This window comes from Mastacembelus armatus, chromosome 23 (assembly GCF_900324485.2).
Source record: "Mastacembelus armatus chromosome 23, fMasArm1.2, whole genome shotgun sequence".
Lineage (NCBI taxonomy): Eukaryota > Metazoa > Chordata > Actinopteri > Synbranchiformes > Mastacembelidae > Mastacembelus > Mastacembelus armatus.
The window spans coordinates 5037285-5062555 of NC_046655.1; the positions used below are offsets into that span (position 1 = coordinate 5037285).

The window sequence follows — 25271 nt, forward strand, 5'->3', positions numbered from 1 at the left end:
CAGTCTCTTCTCTCCCGTCAGCAGCAGGCCCACACACAGCAGGCAGTAAAAACACTCTGTAATACAAGCACTTCACTTGAACTCCTCAGCAGTAAACAGCACCCAGACAAAGGCTGCAACTACATTGTTTTCAGTGTTTCACTCAATTTCTTTTGAAACAACGCAAATATTCAGTTGAATTTAAGTAAAAGCATCACCAGCTTAACAACACAGCTCTTTAGGCTCATTGTAATTTATATACTGACCAACATCATATTAGCTTGATTCAAATTAGTCAAACTAAACAATTACAAATAGAGTCATGTGGCCAAGGTTTATTTGGATATATACTTTATTTATTCATCTACTGTGATAAGTGATATCTCTATGTTAGAATTACAAAAGCATAAATAAGTTTTCTATGCCCGTGTGGTACTTTTCCTCACTCTGGCATGGCAGGTGCAGAGGTAGTGGAGAGACACACAATCTGAAAACGATTTAATGCGATACAGTAGAATTCCCCTGATGAGAAAGCACACAGTATGTCTGCTACTGGAAGGACATAACGGACTGAGTTCACTGCTGAACGTGAACACAACTGTTTCCAAATGTGTTCGTACATTGACTATGTAAAGAAAGCCATACTGACACAACACACAATACAGATGGCCTGACGTCACAATTCAGAAATCTTTTACCTAGATGACACATTCCTCCTGATTATTTAATCATATGTGTTAAGGTAGTGTAAAGATGCAGACAGAAGTGAATTAGTAGCTACACGCATTGATTATCTACATAAAATTGAAGACTGCAATGATTTGTAAACATAAAAAGTAAAAGCAATGACAAAAATAAATGTCACAGTTTTGAGCAACACAACATCACAATGTTCAATACCATGTTCATAACAGTTTTTTTTTTAATATATAATGGTCAACGTGGCACAATAAGGCACAGTTATTTTAACAGCCAAATATGCTATTGATCTTGTCCTTCAACCTCCCAGTAGCAAACCACCTTGTATACAGTCAACACTATCACATGCTGATATCCTGACCACATCAATGAGAGGACATGGAAGTGTGATATACATCTTGGAAGATTTCATTCTGCAGATACAGGACTTTTTATGGAGGAAGAAATTACCCCATTGTCTCAGTGGGTAGAGATCTGTTTATTTAAAATTCAGGGCTTTCAAACGGGGAGTTTTGAATGTAGAAACCTGAATTCAAAATAAACTTCTGAAAATTTCGAAATATTGTGAAATAAATACAAATGTTTCAGTTTCATAAAAGTACAAACCAGGTTCAGACCACATACATGTACTTCAGAGTCAAACCGAAATTCAGTGCACAATTCAAAAATATTTCAAGAGACCATGGTTCTACATAGACTTTACAAATACTGTGTTTTCTTGGCTCTGTCCTGTATTAATGATCCAATCGGATCATTTCTCCCTTTTAACTGAAATGTTATGGGTGTTTTAAACTCTGGTATTTCTTTCAGCTAAATGCTGTCAGAAGCCGAGAGCAGTCGCTATTAAGTGTTTTCAAAAATAAGCCTAGAAAACCTAATTGGTGGCACATCAAAAAAAAAAAACCAACCGTGCCATACTATAGTTAGCAAAACAACATCAGACATATCTTACTAAAGTGAGCATTTCCTTTTTTAAACAGTTATTTTGATTTACAGAAAATCAAAAATCAATAGAGGAAGGAAAGTAATATTCGTTTTAAATGAACTTTTGCTAAATTTGGTCTCAAACAAACCTACATATAAATCTTCTTCTAAATAGATTGTCATACAAAAGAAGAGATACACAAAACATATAAGATGCTATGGAATATAACTGATCAGGCTACCGGTGCATATCAAATTCACCCTGTATCATCTCTATTCTCTTCTCTCATCATTCTCTCTATTCAATCAGAACAAAATTTTTAACTAAAACACATAATTTATATGAGTTTCTCTTCAATCTGAACAAATAAAATAACAAATCACAGGAGAATACCATAAAATTTCAATCATGTGTTATTTATTGGACGTTTCCCTATTAGTAGTGACTAGCAGGCTGATGTTAAGGACCCACAGTTGGTTAATTCCACCTCAAAGTGAAACAACCCCTTATTTATAATACAACAGATGTGACTGTTACTTCTCAGGTCATTAAATCAGGTTATTCATAGAGGCCTCAGGGGACAAAACCTCCCTGTATTTCACCAGAAAACAAAAAGTGTCACATATCATGTTTGGGAATCATGTTCAGTGAACCACTGCAGACGTCTACTTTACTCATTAATGTTGAAATTCAGTGGTATTCTCCTTAGTACCATCAAAGCATTATAATGATGGATTTTGTTCTACTCTCTACCCATGAACACTTGTGTGGACATTACTAAAAGTAAAAATATGTTCTCCAGTTCAAAAGGAAGTTGCTGTACCTTTTGGTCCAGATGGTTTGGAACCAGCAGGGGGCAGTGTTATTTGGTACAGTGATTGTACAGCACTCTTTACTTCCAGGATCTGAATGCACAGAGCAGAGTGTAACTGATTATCAAATCTAAAAGGACGGTGCAAACATGGCAATCTGAAAATACTAATATTGGCATTAAATGCTGGTTGTCTAAGTGCATTTTGGATGATTGACTGTTAGCTCTTATGAGAGTTAACTTTAACACACACGAGTAATGACAAACTGGGTTGGTCTACATGTAGTCGGGGCCGCTTCAAAACAAAACTAGTTCTTTCTAAAAATGAAAACATAAATGAAACCAAACTCAAAGTGCTAAACTAAGAATGGAGCAGTGTGTCAAGCTTTCAAACTGCTCGTACTTATGGCAGTGCAGACAATGTTCAAACAGCATCAGATTCATCTGATTCATCAACACAAACCACAGAAGATTTCACAGTGACCTAGTGTTTGGTTATAGTGAGTTATTCACTGTTGTGAGCCACTGCTGCACAGCTGGACATCTATTTTTATGACTTGATACACATCCAACTATTCAGAGCAGGAAAATGTGTTATCTTGTGGACTGCTTTGAAAAATGGGATTGTTATTAGATTGTGTGGCTTTGGTTTTGTTAGAACATCTGAGAGAGCTCAGTTTTTCTATTCAGGTTTGGAGACAAAAACACATGAACAGGGTGACATTTACAAAAATGAGCACGTGGAATGGATCGAGACACCGAATAACATCGACACTTTGAGCAACAGACAGTTAATTGATATGTTCAACCAGTATATGATTGACTTGCATTCAGTAATTAGTATTATCATTAGTATTCGTTCACATGGTTTAACATAGATGTCATTAGTGAATTAGTTAATGGAGAGACTATACAGAACAACTAAATCGTATTCCTTTAACTTTAGAATCGACATTTTATGAGACGAATGGTTAGCCACAAGTTCATCACAGCAAAAAAACAGGTCACATTTAACACAAAGGTCTATCAGCTTCATATAATAATCAAATATTCATTGTCCAAGTCCCCTGCCTTAATTATATTATGTTACATTTAAGGCAATGTATGACAGAATTGACTGTTACCCTTGCCACAAGAACTATATATCCCTGTATATCTGCATTAAAATATGAGAGAATATAGTATCCTATGGGTCTATATGTAGAAAATACCTTTTTAAGGCCCACAGAGGAAATTACATTCAACCATAATTAACTTCATTGAATTGCAGCAGTTTTATAAACATGATGAGGTGAAATATGGCCATTTCTATTTTAACGCAGTATAGTGTATATGAGTGTAATACAGAACACGAGACAACAGGAACCATTTTGATCAAAAGTGTTAAAGTGGGACATTCTTGCAGGTTTTACTGCATTACACTAGAGTGTTCAGGCAGGCAGCTTAATATGCAGGCACTAGCATCACCAGCTGTGAACACATCTGTTCCACATTTATGGAAGTAGGAATTTTAGGGCACCCAACTGTCATATGAAACAGTGCAATTAGGATTTTGTGTTCTTTCTTGACACATATCATCAGATGGAGCAACCATTTCCAGTGCACTGGGATTGTTAATGCTGTATCGAAACTGCAGGCAACACGATCAACAAGTCATTCGGAGCTTTTTCTTCCTTAGCTCAACATGCAGAAAAACTCTGCCAAAATCTCTAAACTACCAGCACTAAACCGGACTGCACCTCCTCTTTTGTTCATTATTGATATCATTTCATAAACATTGGCCTAAAATAGTAGCAATTGATTTCAGTCATTGAAAGCTTCACAGTTCTCCACAACTTTGAAGTTAAAGACTTGCATCAGAGATGTTGGCTAATCTTAATTTTGTAAACTGTTATCAGTTCTTTGATTGCTGACAAAACAGCAACTCTGAACTGTCTGTTTAGTTGGTACATTCAGAGTTTGCTAACTGTTCACAATCTTTAAAAAGATGCATCACATAAACCCAAATTGCTCGCATTTTGAAGGCCCAGTTAGAGATCAATGCTGTTCAAAACTTCCTCCTAAAATGACCCTGGCTTTTGTTAGCAACATAAACAGTGAAATTTCAGTCCCCAGAAATCTTTTCATTGTTCCTAATTGTTTATTTAACCTTTCTTCATTTATCTTCATTGCATTCCCACAGTGAAGATAAATCCCATTTTGAACATATGGATTTGCTGGTGTTGGTGTTGGAACAGTGACAACACCCTGGTGCAGCATTAATATAATATTGGAAGACACAGGAGAAAGGGAAGAATGACTTTGGCTGCGACAGCCTGGATCATTGTGTTAGAAAGATGAGCAAACTGCAACAAAGAATACCCCCTTAAGCAGAGTTGAGTGTCTGACTGTGACCAATTTCCTAACTATCTGCCCACATCTATGAATTTGCTGCTATGTATGTTCTCAGTTGACCCAATTTTGGAGTTCCTACAAAAACTATTCTCATATCCTCAGAACTGCCAGGACATTTCTGCCAGGAAGGTTGCAGTCTTCTATTTATAGTAAATAAAGATATGATATAACGATAAATGCCAAAAAAGCAAGTAACACTAAACTTCTTTCCACATTTTATGACTTCCAGCCTCTTCATATGCATGCAATATCTTACACATTTGTCTCTGGTTAATATTTCTGTTAACAGTCACAGCTGATGCTGTTTGACACACAGATATTACTTCTCATATCTTTCTACAACACAGCTGTTGCTTTGGCAGTTAGTTTTAGAGAAATAGAGAGGACCCTGAATAGAACCTGGTGGAACACCCAGAGGCACCCCTTGGCTTGGAGCTCAGCTTGATCGTAGTTGAGGGTGTTGTGAGGTTGTGGTGAACGTGATGGTGAACTGTAGAGCAGAAGGACCTAGATGTTGGTTTCCCGCTGCATAGGCTCTCCCTGTTTCTGACTGTTGTCAAGCAGCTCCTCAGACGCCTGGATTTCCCCATCAGTCTTCTTCTTATCCTGAACTTGGTCTGGATCTTCTGTCTCAGTCTGTTTGTACATCTCTGCACGCTTACGTTCACGCTCTAAGAGTCTGTAGTTAATGAAGTTTCCAATGAAGAGCCAAATACTGGCCAGAATTACAACAGCTCCACAACAAAAATACATGTACTTGTAGTTTTTTGTGACATCGACCAGTTTCCCTGCAAGACAACACAAAGTTTTAAAATGTTAACATACTGTGTGATATAAAATTTTTCAGTATTACTAAGTAGAAGTGAGACATATCCATGCATCCACTTATTTCAATAAAAGGCTGAGGAGAGCCTGGAGGCAATCCCAGCTGACAGCAATAGGGCGTTACACCCTGGACATATTACCAGTTCATCACAGGGCTGACTGCACTCTGGAGTTAGCATTCAACCTAACCTGCCTGTGTTTGCACTATCGGAGAAAGCTGCCATACACACAGACAGACAGAGGAAGACCAAGCAAACTCCACACAGAAAGATGTGAGACATATCTTACAGAAAATCCTGTATGTCTTAAATGTCAACTAATGCCAACTATTATTATTACATACCATTACTAGTCTAAAAACTGGATAGATCCTGCATTTACTACTGGTTTTGAGGCAAAATCTATTAATTACATTGGAATCATCACAACCTGCTGGTTTAATTGTATAGGCAAAATACATTTGCACCAGGTTCTCATTTGGTGGGCTCTGGCAAATGATTTTGCAATTAATAGCTGTGTTGAATTCCTCCATTGTATTTAACCTTGTATGCCTGAGTAATAAAATAGGATGGTTGCAGATTGTTATGACTCAAGAGTAAATGGTTCGAACAGAGAACATATTTTGAATGAAAAGTGCTAGAAAGACTCAAAGTTCAGGGAGTAAAAACGGTACCTACACTGTAATGTAAATAAATGTACTCTGACAGACAAACCATACCTGCTAGTGGTGGACCAATGAGGACAGGACAGCACTCCACAATGGTGGTTAGTCCCACAGCACTAGAGAACCTCTGAGCCCCAACCAGGTCCATCAGTGTTTCAAACAGCACTGAGCTGACCATGCCAAAGGCAAAGCCGAAGAACACTGAATACACCACGAGGCCGGTGTAACTTTCCACTAATGGGCAGAGAATGTGACACACCCCATTGTACAGCACAGCAAAGCTGAAGAAGTATTGAATCTTGGGCCGAATCCAGCGTGTGTTGGCCAGTAGCCCCATTGAGGGTCTGGCAAACATGTCAACAAAAGCCAGAATCGAGAGCAGAAAGGCAGCAGAATACTCATCCACACCCATGTCCTTTGCATAGGCAGCGAGGAAAACAATAGGTGCGAAGAAGCCCAGAAACATGATGACATTTCCTGACAGGTAGATGAGGAAGCCTCGATGCTTGAAGAGCGACAGATCCAGGTACTTGTTGACTGTTTGCCAAACAGTACGTTTCTCCTTCGTTGTGGCGGTGAAGGCAGCCAACTCTTCATCCTTTTTGGCCTTATTGGGTGGTGGTCCCAGAGGCCTCATGAGGGAACCAGCCACACAACAGTTTAGCAGCAAGCCACCCAGGATGAGAAAGCTGCCTCTCCAGCCAAATTGATTGAAGAGGTACTGATTGAGAGGAGCCAGGGTGCTGAGGAAAACAGGACTTCCTGCCATCGCCAACCCATTAGCAATGGGACGTTTCTTATAGAAGTATTTGCCTATCATAGTTAGCGCTGGCTGCAGGTTGAAGGCTAGCCCAAGCCCTATGAGGAAAGAAGGCACAAGTATATTAGCTTTTTAACGACAACTACAAATTGGTGTGATGTTACAACTATTAGCATACCAGGGATTCATAAAACTTTTAACATTATGGCATGGCCTATGTAATCTCTATGCCTGGATTGATTAACATAGCAGCATATCTGTGCTGTCTCATGTGAAAATGTGCCTGAAACAACTTCTGTTTAGACACACCAATAGTGTTGTTTTTTTCTATCTATGTGCTTTTTGCACACATTTTGTCTTTCATGCATTGCAATGCCATAAAGCTCCATCAACCAATATAGTTGTACTTTTTTTGAATTGCCTGTGTTGCAAAATCAGGGCCATCACTATGGCCTAATAGCCACAATGAGTCTTTCTGCAGAACAAGACAATTTAACATTTTGTAATCTACATGTGGGTATTGACTCATGTCATTGGAATTTAAATGGGCTATGAAGTGATTCCATATTTGCAGCTGTTTTTGTTTAAAATGAAGCAAGATTTCAACAAAGCAGGCTGTTTTTGCCAAGCGCCACTAAAAGTAAGTTGGCACGCATCTATAAGAAATTAGAAACATACTGCATAATAAAATGAAAGCACAAAAACAAATATTTGAATAAACAAATCAGTAGTCCTTGCAGTTTTATTTTTTTTACCTCCTACTCAGAAGTAGAGGCTAATCACATTAACTCAAAATGGACTTTAGTGGATTTACATGTACTTACCACCAATAACTCCTATGCAGATATAAAGCTGCAACACATTGTTGCAGAAGGAAGCTAAGATCATGCCTGTGGCACAGAGGCAGCCCCCCACCAAGACAATAGGCCTACAGCCATATGTGTTGACCAGTATACTGCTGATAGGACCTGAAACAAACAGAAAATCAACCCACAGGTTACACGTTTTACAGTCCAGGATCAATGAAAGTAAGTGCATTATGCCTTAATCTGATTAGTGGTGCATGCCAGCAGGAGCCCAGCTTCTATTATTAGCAGACTGTTTGTTTCTAAAAACAACACTCCCACCATCACTTCCTGTTGGGTATGCTCCCACTCTTACTTTAGTAAGACATTTAACTACCTGTCTGTCCCTATATCTAAGCAACGAGGGTGATGTTAAACCTTAAACATGTAAAATGCACTGTTAAAGATAATGGGAACTGCTTAATCTCTGTGAGCTTGTCATTACTAGTGGCAGCTTTCACCATACACTTTCATTTAATCAACTCTTAATATTACAGTATTGATTAGCGCAGCTTAAAAATGTTTGCACAGTAAGATTAGCCACAGAATACATGATGAGCAGTAGTAGTGTAGTAGTAGTAGACAATGCTAAGGTATGTTTCCTGTATATCGTTGAATGATTAAGCAAAATGGTGAAGTCCAGATGTTTCCTCATACCGTTCCTGTTTATGTTCTATTACATTTTTCCACATAAGGTGTATGAGAACATTTGATCAGGATTTTAGACTTGATGTATAACATACGATGAATGTAGCTGCTTTAAACAGTTTAAGAATTTATGCATCTTATAATTGACAATGTTCATATCCCTTTGCTGAATTTTAAGTACAGGAGGTGCAAATCAAATCGGGAGAGAGAAAAGTAATGAAAGATGTATGTTTTTGAAATAATGCTCATTACCAGCCAGGAGATGTATCATATTTCTGCCAGGCCCAGTGCGGTTTAAAAAAGCCACTACGGGAATCGAGTCATCTGACTTAATTTGCTCTGCATGAATCTTTTTTTGACCTTGAGAAAAGTTCCCCTCATTTGCATCCACAGCCGCGATCAGTATTCTCAGGGGCTCGGCAGGACCCGTATCCAGAGTGATGAGGGAGCCCCTGAGCCTGCCCATCACCTCTCTTGAAAAGGTTTATCATTTACTGGCCAGACGCAATGTGGACTTCATTACAGAGTGGACAAAACTCAAGGCTAAATATAACCACCTAGATCCCCAGAGGGAATGACACATATAGTAATATGTCCAATTGGCTTTTCCCACAAATGTTTAATGTGAGCTAAAGCAAGGAAGCTGGTACAACTCGTGATGGGAGAGGATGCCAGCTATCCATCATGCTTCAAATAGGATAAAGTTGACAGAAATAGAAGCAAACAACTTTTGAAAGCTGTGCTGCTACAAGAGGACACAGATGCAGCTTTCTGAACTATGTTTCTGGCTGCAGACTCATTACACAGATATTTACAGGAACGTAACCAAGGGTGGGTGGCACAGCAGACACCACTGCTGCCTCACAGAAAGATGGCTCCTAGTTCCAATCCTGTTTGACCCTGGGGCCTTTCTGTGTGGACTTTCCATATTCTCCCTGTGTCATTGTGGGTTCTCTGCAGGTAGCTACTCACTGTTTTATTAACTCAGTACATTCATGAAATGTCTATTCTGTCCTTATGATGAAAGACATCACACTGAAACCTGGCATTGTTTTCGGACTCATTTTAGCAACAAGGAAAACAGTGACTTTGAAACGTAGATCAAATACAAAGCAGTGTCTCCATTTGCCAATTCACAAATCTGGATTGCTTTCTATCTAGCTTTTCCTGATCTACATGCAAATTGTCCCTAATAGCATGCTCTCTGGATTATCCAATCTAAGACACTACAAGATTGCACAGGCTAAGCACTCAGTCCATTTCACATGCAGCAAAGCCAGGGAAACTTTAAGTGCTACAGAAGAAGGAAACGACGAAACATTCACCAGTTTTGATCTTACATGGTCTTCATCAGGGTGGTAGAAAATAACAACATATACAAAGAGTCATGAAAAATATCAGTCTTTTTTTTCTTATATAAAATGTTAAAATATTACCACAATTCTTCCGTGAAAAACTTGGTCTTAGCAGAGAAAGGCTGGATTTCTTACTGACTGTTTGTATCATGTGGGTGTACATTGTTTCCACACTGCCTTGCCCAAGGTCAGCTTTGTCACTCTGTGGATTACTGACACTGATCCAACAACCACAGCCTTCACCTTTAATCATGTCATAACTTGCATTTTTCCCAGCAGTAACAGTACATTGCAATATATAATACAGCAATATATTTATGGATTTTAAACAGTTCCCTTTTCTTTGTGCTTAAAAAGATGTGTGTGTTCTAAAAAACATGTCTGCCATGTGATTTGCATTGTCAGGCCCTATGCAAATCTTCATAGAGGCCAAGGCTGTTGTCCTACCACTACTGCTGGAAACCAGCATAGGTTTCCCGGTAACTATATATTCAACTAGGGTTCACAGTCTCATTCCACATGCTGTGAAAACATTTCCAGAGCACGGACCTGATCTCTGGCTTATGAAACCATGAAGCTAAAAAGGTTGGCTGGTTTTAGGCACATGGCCGTGAAAGGTCACTGATGTTCTTCGCATTGATCAGATTATCTCTGGGTGTCTAAAGCTTCTGCTCATTATCAGACAGCCTGGCTTTAATGACAGAGCTGTGTAAACACCAACAAAAACACACAAACAGGTGCAGCAGTGGGAAATTAGAAAGGTGTTTAACATTCAAACAGTGATCGCTTCATCGGCGTAAGACACAGAACAAGAGAGTTGCTGTTTAATGACAAATTGACGGCTGCAATCGATCTAAATGAATGAGTAGCAAGAGCAGCTCACTTAGTAACAGCACATATTGACATCCTCACCATGTGATAATGACGTACAGCTAAAGCAGCAGTTGGAGATCAGTACAGTCCTGTGATGTGGCAGAGACCCACTAGAACTGGCTCTCAATGAGGTCGGAGGTCAAGCGGAAGAAAAGATTTGATGATTTTCTTTGTCGTGTATCATTATAAACTGGATATTTGGGGTTTTTAGGACTTCGAACAAGAAAATTGAAGAGATCACCTGCAACATAGCAAATTGTTTTCACAATTGTTTTGGTGTGTCATAGACTATACGTTTATTAAGTTGTTTTTTTTAAATCAGCAAATGAACTTCTAATAATTGCTAGATGCAGCACTTGATGAACAATACTTATTCATGGCATAGGTGTACATCCATAACATCTGATAATCAGTGTGGTCAACATTCCCAAACTGTTATGAAAGGCTACAGTGCCTATTTCATCATGACGTGAAGATATGAGGCTACAGTGCGAGCTGGAACACAGGATGTTCACATTGACGGTGCTTTACATAAAGAGCCCTGAGGCAGCTGTCAGACTACAATAAATTAAATGCAACTAAACTGTAGAGATGTTATCGCAACAAACTTGACACAATTCTCACAGTACTCTGGCATATCACACACATCGTGCTACTGATTTAAACTACAATCAAAATTTAGACTCCAAATTCATTCAGATTAAAGGACTTAATTTAAGGTTAAACAACATGGGATTCTATCATAAACACTGGTGAAGTTCTTGCTTGAGAGCAAATACCTGCGAATGACCTCAAACATACTGTATCTTGGCCTATGCATTTGCTGATACCAGTGGATAACTTCAAAAAGCTAATATTTGCAGGTCTGTCAGGTCTATTGCAGCAGAGTTATAAGTCATAGCATTTATTTATTTCGATTAGAGAGGCTCTTTGTCAGAGAGGGTGTAGTGTGCCTACAGATTGTCTGAGACCAAGATAAAACATTTATATTAGTGCCTCACAAAGTGACTTGTCAGCAATCATGACCTTTAACCAGCAGTTACAGCAGTAATCCTGATTGTTTCTGACAGATATTGCAAAACATTACGTTATAAAACATCACTTTTTTTTTTAATATGTGTCAATGTTTCATATAAATCTGAGCCACATCATGGTATTAAGAACGTGACTATTTCTATCCTGAATTCATTCACAGCTCTTGGTAGAAGCTCAAATATATGACACAGGAAAAGGGCTTTCCAGACCCACCAATGACCAGTACAGATGGTGACAACAGCAGTAGATAAGAGTCACAGGAGGATTACAGTGTGGACAGATGGCAGTCGTGTCACTGCCACCCAGAAGGCCACTGGGCTCTAGCTAAAGTGGGGAATATAGCAGGTAACTGGAGAAATATGTTAAAGAAAATGACCTGCTGAAAACACATTCTGAGCCTCCAAAGGTTCCTTATTGAAGAAAGACTTAAGGATCAGCTGTGGTTATGTGTCGGAATTTCTTATGATTAAATATTTGCCATTAGTGTAAATGTGGGCATGAGAATTCGGTGTCAGTCCCTTTTAAAAAATCTAAAATCTACATGTTTTTTGATTCCATGTGGAATTATGACCTTGTTATCACTCCATCCCTGTTACCTTGAAGTAAAATGAGTCAGTATATTGTATAGTCTATATCATAGCATCCTATAATACTGCAATTTTATATCCAGGTAATGATGTGATGACACAATCTACATCCATCTCTATGCTGCTATTGGCTAAAGGATCTTGAAATAGAAAAAAACCTTTTGAGGAAACAACACATTCTTACCATTAAATAATCCTTAACAGCAACATGTGTAACAAACAGAGATTTTATCTAAAAGCAGGTTAGAATGACTCAGAATGACCCACCTGCAGCATACATGACCGCAAGCATGATGGAGGAGATCCACGCGATCTGACTGTAGGAGGCACCGAAGATGATCTGGATGTCTTTGAAGAAGACCGTGATTGCCTTGGGGAAAGCGTATGAGAAGCCAATGGAGATGAAACATCCAAAAACCACAGCCCACCCCCACCCACCGTCTGGTGGAGGTGCAACGGAGGGACCTTTGACAGGGGGTGGCATCACTGGTTCACCTCAATGCTGGATAGTCACTGCACCAAAAGACAAAAAAAAAAAAGTGAGAGCGCAAGTTAACTCACTGAAAATCAGATGTAGTTGCGGTTCTTTCTCTTTTTATCTAAAGTGATTCGGTATATTACAGTTAGAAATAAATGACCATGTGCATGTGATTAGATGAGATGAACTTTATTAACGCCAAAAAAGAAATTCAGGTAAATTCATGAGTGGTTGATAGAAATCTGTCACAGATATTAACTCCAAATATACAAATATATGGATACAGGAGATCAGATCACAAACTGCACCTCATAGTATACAGACGGTTGTTGGAATATAAATGAGGCAAAAAGCTTTGTCCTTTACGTCATTTACGTGACCAGCTTCCAGCAGTAATGTGACACAAGACAGAAAACAACATACCAGAGGTCTGTATCCAGGAGAAGACCTGTGCAAACATACACACAACTAATCACCTGTTCCAGAGGGCATGCACTAACCTAAGAGACCAGCTCTGACCTGCCCACTATTCACCTTGAACCCACCACTGAGCCCTTACACAATTTTGGAAATAAGTGTGTGTACCACTCACAACACCCTGCAATTGGTTGTGGAAAATCAAAAAGAGGCAATTGTCCACAACCACACCTCAGTGTGTTGATTTTCACACGCTACCCGACATGAAGAAACAAAACCTGTCACACCTGTCTAATCAGCCAGGAGCCATTTGCGCCTATATAATTATGTCTATGGTGCATGTTGAGATGATGGAAACCAGTTTTCAGCAAGAATCAACATTTTTCCTGCTGTTTTGCATTGCGGCTGTATATGAGCAATTGTTTGACATAACCAGTTAGACGTGGTTAACTGAATATGGCCAACCGCAGCCAACCGCAGCTGCAATAGCTGGAAGAAGAAACTGCAGCGACAAACTACTAAAACCGTCACATGTTGAAATAAAAGCTGCTTTTATGGAGTGCTCCCAAAAATACTAAAAACCTGGGTTTGTATAGAATAAAAAATTAATCATTGAATTTCATGTCCTTATTAACAATTCTCATTATTCCCACTATATAGGTTTTATATACAGTACAATTATGTAGGTGTAAATCTATTATGACATTGGTGGAAACTTCAAGTCTCAAAAATAACAGAATAATAACAAAATATCTCTAACTTGACCTAAGTGAGTCTGGCAAATAGAAACATAATCCTCTGCCTATACCCCTTGCATTGCCCCTTTAATCAAAGTTAGAGATTATGCCTTTCTTCCATACAGTGAGTCTAATCCACACTAATCAGATTAGAGGCTGCAACACTCTGTAGATGGTGGTTCTGACTGATTGAACATGACAACAATGCACGAAGGAGACTCAGAACCCATAAGTAGCTTAAATTGATGGATTCAAATTTGAAGATCTGTAACAGACTGACCGAAAAAAAAAGAAAAGCAGCTACAAGGTGAACAAAAAGGGAAACCTTCAAACTGACAAATGTGGTTTATGATCAACCATATAAGTACATAAGAAGTCACACAAAGCAAAGTCACTGCTGAGTCACGACAGTGTCAGCACTTCCCTCCAGTTTCCTATTGTTTGCCCTCTCTGCTGTGTCCTTCACCTGACACCACTGACTGAAACAGCAGCTGACAGGCAGCAGTTTATATAAATACTAGTATGAACCCAGTCAGCTGACCTCTCGTAACACCTGAAAATATTCATCATCTCTTTGGTATTTTAGGTAGTCACTCACCTGTACGGTCTAACTGGAAGGTCTGAGCAGGTTAGGCAGCACTATTTATTTGTGACGGTGTCTGGTAATAATTATATTTGACTGCACCCTATTCTATTTCTCTACACAGTGCTGGACAGACACTAGAGAAACTACAGGAATCAACCAAAGTCACAAGGGCAAAATTTCATGGGTGTATAGCGCTGGTCAAAATGGTGGTTTGACTCAGCTGATGTTGTCATCCACGGAGCCACAGTGCTAATGTAGCCAAAAGGAAGAGAGCACAGCAACTGGTCACTTCCTTTTTAAACTGTCAAGGCAATTATTATAATCCATCACAAGCAGTCACAATACAAACTCATGTCCTCAGTGTCTTATCTGATCCACAGGATTTACAGAAGAATCTGCACATTTTTCAGAAGCTGGATAATCTGCAGGTATAAAGAACCACAGTTAAAAATCAGACATTCAGTGGGGACACACAAAGATTTCCTTGTGTGACGCCGGACTAGACACACACACTTTGTTTTGGGTTATTGTATCCTGCAAGTACTTAAGCTGACAGGTTGCCTTCATAGTGGTGAGCCTATCCAAACAACAGGGCAGGGTATACGAGCTGCAAGAAGAAGGCGGGAGGCCAGAAACCAAACTAGTGTTTCTATAATCAAATCATCCAACTGGCAAAAACCGCATCAGACTGGGTCATATTGTATTGAACTACAGGAGAACAGCTCTGAGGGTATGTGTGTGTGTGTGTGTGTGTGTGTGTGTACATGTCCTTTTATGGTGGTGTAGACACGTTTTACTCTTATCCCATTCTTGTCTGGACATTTAGGCCTTGGTCCTCACAACTTCAAATGTTTTTTTTTTTTGAGGGTTAAGACTTGGTTTTAAGATTAGGCATTTAGTTTTGATGGTTAGGGTTTGGGGAATACATTATGTCTATGAGTGTTCTCACAATTATAGTGAAACCTGACTGTGTATGCATATGTGTGTGTGTGTGTGTGTGTGTGTGTGTGTGTGTGTGTGTCTGTCTGTCTGTGCACACTACAAAGACTGCAGTCTTTTAGGCTTCCTGCCAAACTACTAAGTGTTGACCTTGGAAGACACACACACACACCGTTTAAAACAACAGCCAAAGCTGACATCCCAGTGTTGTATTTCAGGTAAGTGTGTGTAAAGGAGGCATATATTGGTTTAGTTATTAAGGTGGGAAATATGAAATCAGTGCAGTTTGGTCAAATGTGGAACCACTAAAGAACCAGGCACACCATCAGTTTATGGCATGCATCACAACGCCCACTCTGTTGTCCACACCGTTGAGATGTGTGTTACATCATCAGGATGTGCTCCTATCCTGGTTCTCAACATCAAGTCTCAACAAGAGTGGCACAACAGGTTGTAATTACAACAGCGCCATTGTATCACCTTATGAATCTGTTAACTTTGTTAGCAAACGGTTGCCTCTTTGCATGTCTGGCAGACACACTCCCTCAGCAGCTTGCCGCTGGGCAGGCCATGCACAGTATTTACGTCAGAGTCTTCCTTTCACTACATACAGCTGTCTGCGACTGGAAACAATGTTAATGACAACTTTAAAGCTGCGCCCGAACAGTAAAGCTTTCAGCCACATGAAAAAGATGGAAAAATGCTTCATATTTGCTGAGACCTTGCATAGCAGAAATATTCAGTGGTTCCTGTTAAATGTCATTCAGGTAAAGAAGTGTTAAAGTCCTCTGAGGCTTTGTAAAAGGAAATGTGACCTCTACAGTCAGCTGCTGCCAGCATGACCCTCACCACCCCTCCACTCCACCCTCATGGGGCTTACAAGTTCAGGCAAAGCTAGATCAGCACCAAGTTACCCTCTCAGGAACACTACCCACTTTGTTTTAGTTTATCATTAACAGAGTCAGAAACTCTTTAAATGTTGACAGAGCCAAACATTTAATTCTTGTTATCAATGTTACATCTAATCTCACTAGAGTGATCCTGAAAATGCACTTGCCCTTGGTCTTGTGCACCAACAAACAAGAGACATACCACAGAAACAATGATGGACTCTGAAAGCTGCTTCCTGGTGCAAGAGGACACGAGGCGGGAGGTCCTCCCATAAAGTATACAAAGACTACAGTACCCTTTCTACTCAACTGACATTGTCTGCACTAATTTCTGAGGATAGACCTTGATTAAAAATCTTCGGTGGCGCAATAAATTTCCGTCAAGACATTTGACCACTGAAACTGGATAGGAAACCTCTGCCAACACACTATTTCTCCCAGGCTGCAACACTGTAGCCTTTGTCCATTTGACTAACAGACTCTATGTGTCATGTACACACAACTACACCTATGTGGACACAACAGCATGCTAGGATATCCATCCACTCCACGTTTCCATGTGGGCTGCCAACACCCACACTCAACAACCAATCCAAAGCTCCGGCTCCGCTCCCACACCACGAAGACCATTGAGTCCTGTTACAGGTTCGTTTGAAAATTTTTTTATACCTCGGCTTCGAAGACAAGAGGCAGAGGCGTGGATATTTACTCATAAAGGAAGTTTATCTTTTATACACAGAGCATTTAGCAGAACATCTTCAGACTGTGTTGATTAAACTGAAGGGATGAGTGCCATAGAAGAAGACCATTTCATCAGTCTAGTCTGGTTTTTAATACACCTTTAAATTCCCTAAAATTCAACTTTACACTTCAACTTTACACACTTTGGGAAAATCAAGAGTATATATCATAGAGTTTGAAAAGTTTGCAGCAAATAATAAACAGATTGATGCAGCTACTTTTTGTAATTACAAAAATAACACCTAAGTAATGAGACCAGCCTCACAGTCAGGCAGAAACACGTCTGACATTAATCTTCCTGCCCACAGGAAATAAATGGCACAATGAAAACCAAACAATGTGTCGCTTACCTGCAGCACAGACAATATTAAAAAAGAAAAATATAACGTCAGACCACCTCACATTTCCGCTCAGGGGCAATGAAACAAAAGGACTCTAGGGTAAGCCCTAACTGACAAAAAAACATCTCTGACAGAAAGTTTCTTCTGTATTTCTAAAATCGACTAAAAAGAAGACGTCAACAGAAGCAACCAAACACTTAAGATGTTTAGATCCAAGCCTTAAGAGAACACTGACAAAATTATACTGTGTTGTGTTACAGTTGGAAAATAGGCTTTCTTGGTGAGATCTAGATAAGAAGACTGATACAGGGCCCATGTGTGTACAGTAAATACAGGCCATCAGTGTAGCTCCAGGAAGGCCATAAATAGTTTGGTATATACCCTCATAAAACCACGATGTGGCATTTTGTCATGTCTGTTTGCATTAAGATATGACTTGTTAATCAGTGAGCTTTTGACATGAGATGGATTTTATAACGTTTGAATAGAGTGTGACCAGCTGTTTGCCTGTTTTCAGCCTTAATGCTACAGGAAAGTAGCATTTACCACACACAGATGAGTGTGGCAACAATTTTTTATTACTCTGTGGGAAAGCAAACAAGAGCATGTTCCAAAATGTTTAACTAGTTATCATTTTTATTAGAAAAAAGAAAAAAAAGTTTGGAGAACTTTTTATTCGACTTCAAATGTGCAGCCATTACTCGATGCTTAAATTAGATTTGAGCATTCAAAGCATTTTCCTCTTGAGAATAAATGAAGAAGCGAAACTGCATCTAATTGATTGTTAGCAGGCTTTTGGAATAGGTTCAAGCGCTTGCCCTACATGCTATGCCACTTCTGAAAAGAACCAACCCAATAAAATATAAAGGGACTTGCTTTACCACATTAAAATGGTTTCAACACAGGCAGAGGCATTTCATGACTCACAGCTCTGATGCAAGCTGGTGTTTAACTAGTCAGCTTAAAGAAAACAGTCTTGTTCCACAGTCTTCTGAGGAAAACAGCTCAATATGACATGTGATGTTATTTTCACAGCATACCAGCTGACCAGGAGGGAAAGTGTGTCAAAGCTGCTCAGTAAAACAACCTTCATCCTCACCCAATAAGAGACTGACCATAAGACCTTTACAAGCTGGCCCACCTTTGGGAGAACTACAGCTGACAAGGTGATGCGACAGCAGTGATTCCTCAGCACTGCAGCCTAATCATATGATGCTGCTGATGTAAGGATAGAGACCGGATGAAGCCAGTCTCAGTGCCCAGGGCCTATACGGGCTAAGAAAGGATCGCTCCACATTTTAAAATCATCTCAATTCTTTCCAACCTGTTTTTATTTAGGTTGAGTGCGCTCAGGGGGTCGCATCTTGCTCCTGAACGCATCATAAAACGCATTAACCATCCAAAAGAGGGTCACTCACATAGCCGAGCCTTGATATGTTTCTCATTCATCGCGGCACATACTCATCCCCGCATACCGAAAGCTCGGTTAATCCCCCTCATCACCGGCAGCGGCGGCTCGTCTTTCAGCGACAAACTGGCATTAAACGCCACTGTACCTTTGGGGATGAATGGAGCCGTGCGTGTCCTCTGCAGGCTGCTGGCTCGGTGACCTTGGAGCAGAGAAGGATGCGTGTCTCTGTGCTGCGGTCGGATCTGTGTTTAAATTTCCTCAGCGAGCCGCTGCCTGACGTGGAGCCTCCGCGGGCTGCAGAGGGCGGTGCTGCCTGCCTCCGTTATTAGGATCGACTCAGTCACATCCCCCCTGCTCCTCCTGGGTACTGTAGTGTTTCTCTCCTGCACTGTGTCCCATGCGGGCAAAAGACACCTGATAAATGCTGTTAGAGCTGGTAGATTCACAGGGGCTGCAACCAATGAGCGCTTATCTTCTTTCTCATTTATTTGTTTGCTGAAAATGATGAAAAATGCAAACCACGAGGAAGCACCAGCGTTAAAAACATAACATGTCAGCTGATGATTTAAAGAGTGAAGTGTGAGTTGAAGAGGGGGTTAAAATAGCTGCAGGTTGTTTTTCTCTAGATCTGGGTTTACATCTTCAGCATTGCAGTCTTTATCCTAATTGTCATTTGCCTGCACAAAGCTGCTGGTATCAGCTGCAACATACTCAGCCTGGGTCATTTGAGCTCAGTCCCTGGGATTAATTTCATGGGTCAGAGTGAAGCCTGCGCATAGAGTGTCAGTGACTCACCAAATGTTAAATAGAAACCTAATAATAAATGACTAGAATAAGGCTTCACACTGAGTTAGATGAAGAGACCAGCATGAAAGTTTAGCAGGGTCTTGTCAGCACAGAACACACAAATAAAAACAGCAAAATAACAATCTGCATTTGCTGTTTCTAACAAATATTGTGTGTTTTGGGATCTCAGTCAGGTGTCTCTGTGCTGTTATGAAGCAAAGTGCAGTTTTCTGGGCTGAAGATGATGCAGGCTGTTAGCTTCTCCCTTGGAGTGGCTCATTAATTTTTTATCTCTAAATTGCACCAGCAGCAAAGTTGCAGAGTATAACAGGGAGGTGATGTGATCACTTAGCTCATCTTGCAGGAGTTTTGACCATACCTGAAAAGGGAATACACATTATGTACGGCAGCATGTAGCCAAATGAAAAAAATGGAATACCTGCACCAGGAATAATTTCCAGGTCCAGTCAATGATCTAATTTTTGGAAAATCTTGCAGTGTGTGTAGGTCACTCATCATTTTTGTCCAAACTGCTGTGAAAAAGACTTTGATACACTCAGAGTCTGTCCAAACATGCAGGACTACAAATGTAGACGCCTGCTGCTGCAGCACTTTATCTGGTCTGTAATATGCTCAGTCCTGTAAAATGTTTTCATTCCAGTGATGAATGATAAACTAAAAATGTGCCAGTTGACTATCTTTACCTCTGACTGTGATGGTCCAAACTAGGTAGAAATACCTCAGGGGGCATTTGATATTCTTTCCACAGTTTTTTCTGTTCTCCGTGTAAAGTCAACATACTATGGCACATAATGCATTGCTCTGGCCAAAACAGCTAAAACAATGTTAGGCTGATTTTAGAAAAGATTTGAGTGTCTCATGCTGATCTAAATATTGTTTCAAAGGCTGCTCCATGATGAGACAAATTAAATATCAATGAGAAACACATTTCATCTTGACATAAATGATTTAGCACTTCTTTGGACTAATGTCCAAGCAGTTTAGTCGCGTTTGATTTGGCTTAAAAGCTTTGAGAGCTCCTGGATCAAAGTGCTTATTTATTTTGTATCCAGCTACAAATTGAGATGTAATCTGTAATAAGTAGCGCAAGCAAAAAGTATATGTGGCATAAATAAATGTAAGATGAGGCTGGTGATAATTCACGTTTGATTATAGTTGATCAATACTCTGCTTAGTTATGTAAAGGCTTTGTGGATTCTACTGTGGAAAATGTGGGATAAACAGAGGTGGCCTTGACCACCAGTCCACTTCCTCATCTTAACTCTCTCTCTGTTGATTCCATCCTGCTCTCATTCCTTCTCTTCCTCTCCCATCTCCTCTCTTCGTCTTACTGCACTGCTGTCAACCAAAAGACAGTCAGGCAGCAAATATGAACACAGTGGCTTCATCAGCTAACTACAGGAGTACTACTGCTATGAGCTAACTCTTTGTATTAAAGTGTTTAAGACGGGTATCATCAAGTGTGGTTATATATGGAGCCAAAACAGTGACAGTTAAACTTTGGCACTGAAAAATACATTTTGGCAGTAAAAAAAAAAAAAGGGAACTGAGAAATAAAACATTGGCATTGAAATATTTATGCCAAAAAGAAAAACATTGGCACAGAAAAAAGTATTAATACTGAAAATAATTACAATCTTCTCAGTGTTTGTTGACGTGTTTTTCAATGCCAGAGTTTTTTTTTTTTTGTTTGTTTTTTTAAGTTTCAGATTGTTTGGTATGGAGGGGAGCGCTCTGAGGGGCGGACGGATGTTTTAACACTTGTTTTAAATACTTTTTTCCAATGCCAATTTTTTTTTTCAGCACAAATCCTTCAATGTTTTATTTTTCAGTTCCAATTTTGGTTTCAGTGCCAAGTGTTATTTTTCAGTGCCAAAGTTAAGCTGTCACTGTTTTGGTTCCATAGTTATATGGTTAGAACATGAAATAAATGCTTGTCCAATTGTACGGGGAATATGGGTAACTGGGTCACAAGACAGACAAAATAGACTTAACCTTAACAGTGGTTTGTTATTTAGCCACATGTTCATGTTAATGTAGGCAGATTAGCCATGTGGAGTTAATTCTGGTTAATTTAAACATATGTTTATCTTTCAGTTAACAAAGGGCAATGTTCATTATTACAGTATCTTATAATATTTTATGCTAGTTACATATTTCCACTTGAACCAAAATGATAAACTGAATCTTTTAGCTTCTTACCTGGAAAGTGTGCAGCAGATTAGCTCTGAGAGCTAACATTATCCGATAAACTAGTTAGCAAACTATGTCAGCTAACTAAAAGTAATAACTAAGTCACTGTAAGAAAATGTAGCAATTTTATTTACTAATTTTCAGTTTAATTCTTAGTGATGGATCTAGAAATTTTAACATAGGGTGACAAAGAGGTGGCAAAAGATTTTTTATAATGTACTTATATTAATAAACACTTCCTAGACATTCTTAATCTTGAACAAAAGGAGCCTAAGGTATAGGTTTGCAAATTTAAATGTAAGTTAATTAATGAGAATTATCATGATCATTTTTAGTGGTGGTTAGGTGAAATGCAGGTACGCTAAAGAAACAAGTTTAACAGCAGTAACAGATTATACAGTCTCCTGACAGTTTTCTGTATTCTGTAGTAACAGAATCATTCACACCAGGTCTAATGACTACCTTCAGTACAGAAGTTTCAGACCAAAGGCAGTCACCACTAAATAGCAATGTATTTCACATGGTAGCCTACTTCTGTTTTCTCAACAAAACCATATGGTGCAGTCTTAGAATTCACATGATCCTCGCTGTTTGAAACCGTAAACAATACGCTTTCAGGTTATAGATAAAAACACAAACAAGGGAGCTCAGGTTATGGCACTCCCATACTCCAAACAAACTTCAGACAGGCTCACACTGTTGGAGTAGAGGTGTGGTTCACAGGGGCAGCCAAGAGAAATATGTTTTTTTTCTCACAACAGAGTATAGTTATGACTGAATGGATGAAGAATTTATGGTACACATGACCTATGAGATAAAAATAAAAGATCTAAACATTGCTATTGTTTGAGGGACTTCTGTGTTACTTTTTTTTTTTTTACACAGATCCTCTGTTTCTGGAACAAACTCCCAGGCATCAGATTTCTATGAATATTTCAAAAGTACTAAATAAAGCTCAGACGCATAGTTTATCACTGAACAGTTTGATTTGACAATGTCACATTTGCACATTTGTCATATTTTGATGGCATATTTGCTGTGTTTCTAATTAAAGCTCAGTGTTTGGCTAGTTCCTACAGTAACCAAAAAATAAATTGGCAGCATATTGACCGAGCTACAACAGATGCATAATACAATTTACAACAATGTTTAATTCCTTCTTAGCTCTAAGTGCACTTCTCAGATTAGTGCAAATGAAAATATTCCGTAGGTGCATTTAAAAATGCATTTGGATAAAAGAAGGCTACTGCAGAAGCTGAACATATTCATGACATATGTGCACATCAGACTGCTGATTTAGAAATTAGCATAGTTACACTACACACTCACCATATTTGCCATTGCATTACACTAATATGGTTAAACAAAAGTCAAATATATGGCTTTGGAAACTGGGTTTACGTGAACAAAGAAGAATCTACTCTGGTTATGTATCCACGTTTACAGAAGATCATGTTTTTATGTAACTTCAAACCACATAAACTTAAATCTCACTAAAAAAAATATTGTGTTTGAATGGAATATAAATGTTTCATTTTAAATTATTTTAAAGCAAATTAAATTAGACTGTATAAATGTCAATAAAATTCCAAAATAGATTTTGGTGTAGGCTCATTTACATGTCATGTGATGTAAAAGAGACATCATGTTTTCACTGGAATTACATGGAGTAAATGAAATATATCAGATTGATGCATTTTTTCACAGCTTTAAGACATTACATACATAAAGATGACATAAAAAATTACAGCTCAAATTAGAGATGATGATGCTACAGGAAAATAAATGATTTGCCAGGTCAAATCTGATAATGTACATAAACATAGATCATTCATAGATGTAAAGCTGTAAAGCTGTCAGTAACCTTTCACCTACTCCAGAAGAGCCTTTTGAAGACATCAAACAGCTCTGCTACATCTTAAAGTTGACCAGGGTGTGACCCACCAGCAGGGGGCGGTATGGTAAACTAATCCACAAGATAACACTTGAACAAAGGCGTCCAACTCACACCACACTGGGAATACATATATAATGTCACATCACAACAGCCGTAGCAAAGACTGGGCAGAAGAGTGTAATTGAATTTTTGTAATCATTTAAGTCGAACTAAATGCTCACCATGAAGCTTCCTGGAGTAGGTTTGTAGGTGGATCTGCTAGGTGGATTTGTATATGGATGTTAATGCATATCTTTCATCTTCCTTGGTTGGATGAACTTCTTGAGACAAATCATAAAATTAGCAATGACCCCTGAAAAATATAGAAAGGATAAAATGAAATTTTTTCTTTACGTGATTTATTGTCTTGTGTATGCTGATTTTGTTGCTTTAGTTGTCATTTTGCCATTAAATGTTTCAAAACCTCTCAGTTTATTCAGTTACATTAATATTGATTAATGTGTGTTGTCCTTATAATTAAAGAAATTAATTATAAAAATGATTAAGATTTTTTCTAAATATTTTAAACAATGTTGCAAACTGTGAACATAAATGAACATTTTAATGTTTTTCGTTTCCTAAATACATTTACAAAATCAAAATTTCCACTTTTTGTTACCAATACACCCACTTTCTAGAATAATATAAATACAGATGAAACACAATAGAAGCTATATCAGGAAACACAAATGAGTCATAGAAGAAATGCAGTCGCCTACATTCATTGTGAGCCCCTAGAGGTCACCATCTACCAGAGATTTCCTGCAGGCAGTAAAAGAAGAGCAGTGCTGCACTCACATAACATCACATCACCTCTAACATCATAATTTCTGTGCAGGGTGATGTTTGACTCTGTGTTCCTGATTTAAAGCCGTGTGACTGATGAGACCACCTAATGAAGAGGCTCCTTCCACACCTTGATGTTTACCTTTCCTGTCAGCTTGTTTCCACAAAGGCAGTGAAGACCCTGGTTGATTTGGGTCAGAGGAACTGCAGCTGGACAAATCTCTACACCTCCCTCCTGGGTGGGGTAGGGGGAGATGGGGTAAGGAGACATCCATAAGCTGCATCCATAGACACCTTCCACCTGTTTCACACTGCCACAAGTTCTTATTTTAAAAAAGCTATCTGTTTTTATACTATTATCCTCAAATGATCATTCTTTCAGCATAAGACATCATAGCAGCAAGGTGGAAGAATTCTAAGTCTACCAAGTTTAACAGAAGGATAATAAAGTTAAAATTAAATATTTAATTACAGACATTGGAATTTCTCTAATTTATATGCTACTTTACACATTATGGTTATGTGTTGAACCAGGTCCTGCCCTTGTGCAGAGTTGTTTACCTGTGCCTGGCAACAGAAAGTCACTTTGTGAAAAATTCAACATTTGGT

At 39.0% G+C, this 25271-nt stretch overlaps 1 protein-coding gene across 1 annotated transcript; it reads right to left on the reverse strand.

Moving 5' to 3' along the window:
• Positions 1–1137: 1137 nt before the first annotated feature.
• zgc:165507 (monocarboxylate transporter 2) lies at positions 1138–19495 on the reverse strand. The gene is made up of 5 exons (XM_026327310.1): positions 19086–19495; positions 12668–12913; positions 7882–8025; positions 6352–7155; positions 1138–5596 (listed from the first exon to the last, which is right to left on the reverse strand). The coding sequence occupies exons 2-5, from the start codon at positions 12882–12884 to the stop codon at positions 5316–5318; spliced, it is 1446 nt and encodes a 481-aa protein (XP_026183095.1). The 5' UTR covers positions 12885–12913; positions 19086–19495; the 3' UTR covers positions 1138–5315.
• Between the last annotated feature and the right edge of the window lie 5776 nt (positions 19496–25271).

Excerpts from the sequence above, each read along its gene's own strand:
- zgc:165507 (XM_026327310.1), bottom strand. The coding sequence starts at position 12,884 with ATGCCACCCCCTGTCAAAGGTCCCTCCGTTGCACCTCCACCAGACGGT. Across the intron at positions 8,026-12,667 it reads TGCGGTCATGTATGCTGCAG|GTCCTATCAGCAGTATACTG; the intron begins GTGGGTCATTCT and ends TGTTTGTTTCAG. Across the intron at positions 5,597-6,351 it reads CATTGGTCCACCACTAGCAG|GGAAACTGGTCGATGTCACA; the intron begins GTATGGTTTGTC and ends GTTGTCTTGCAG.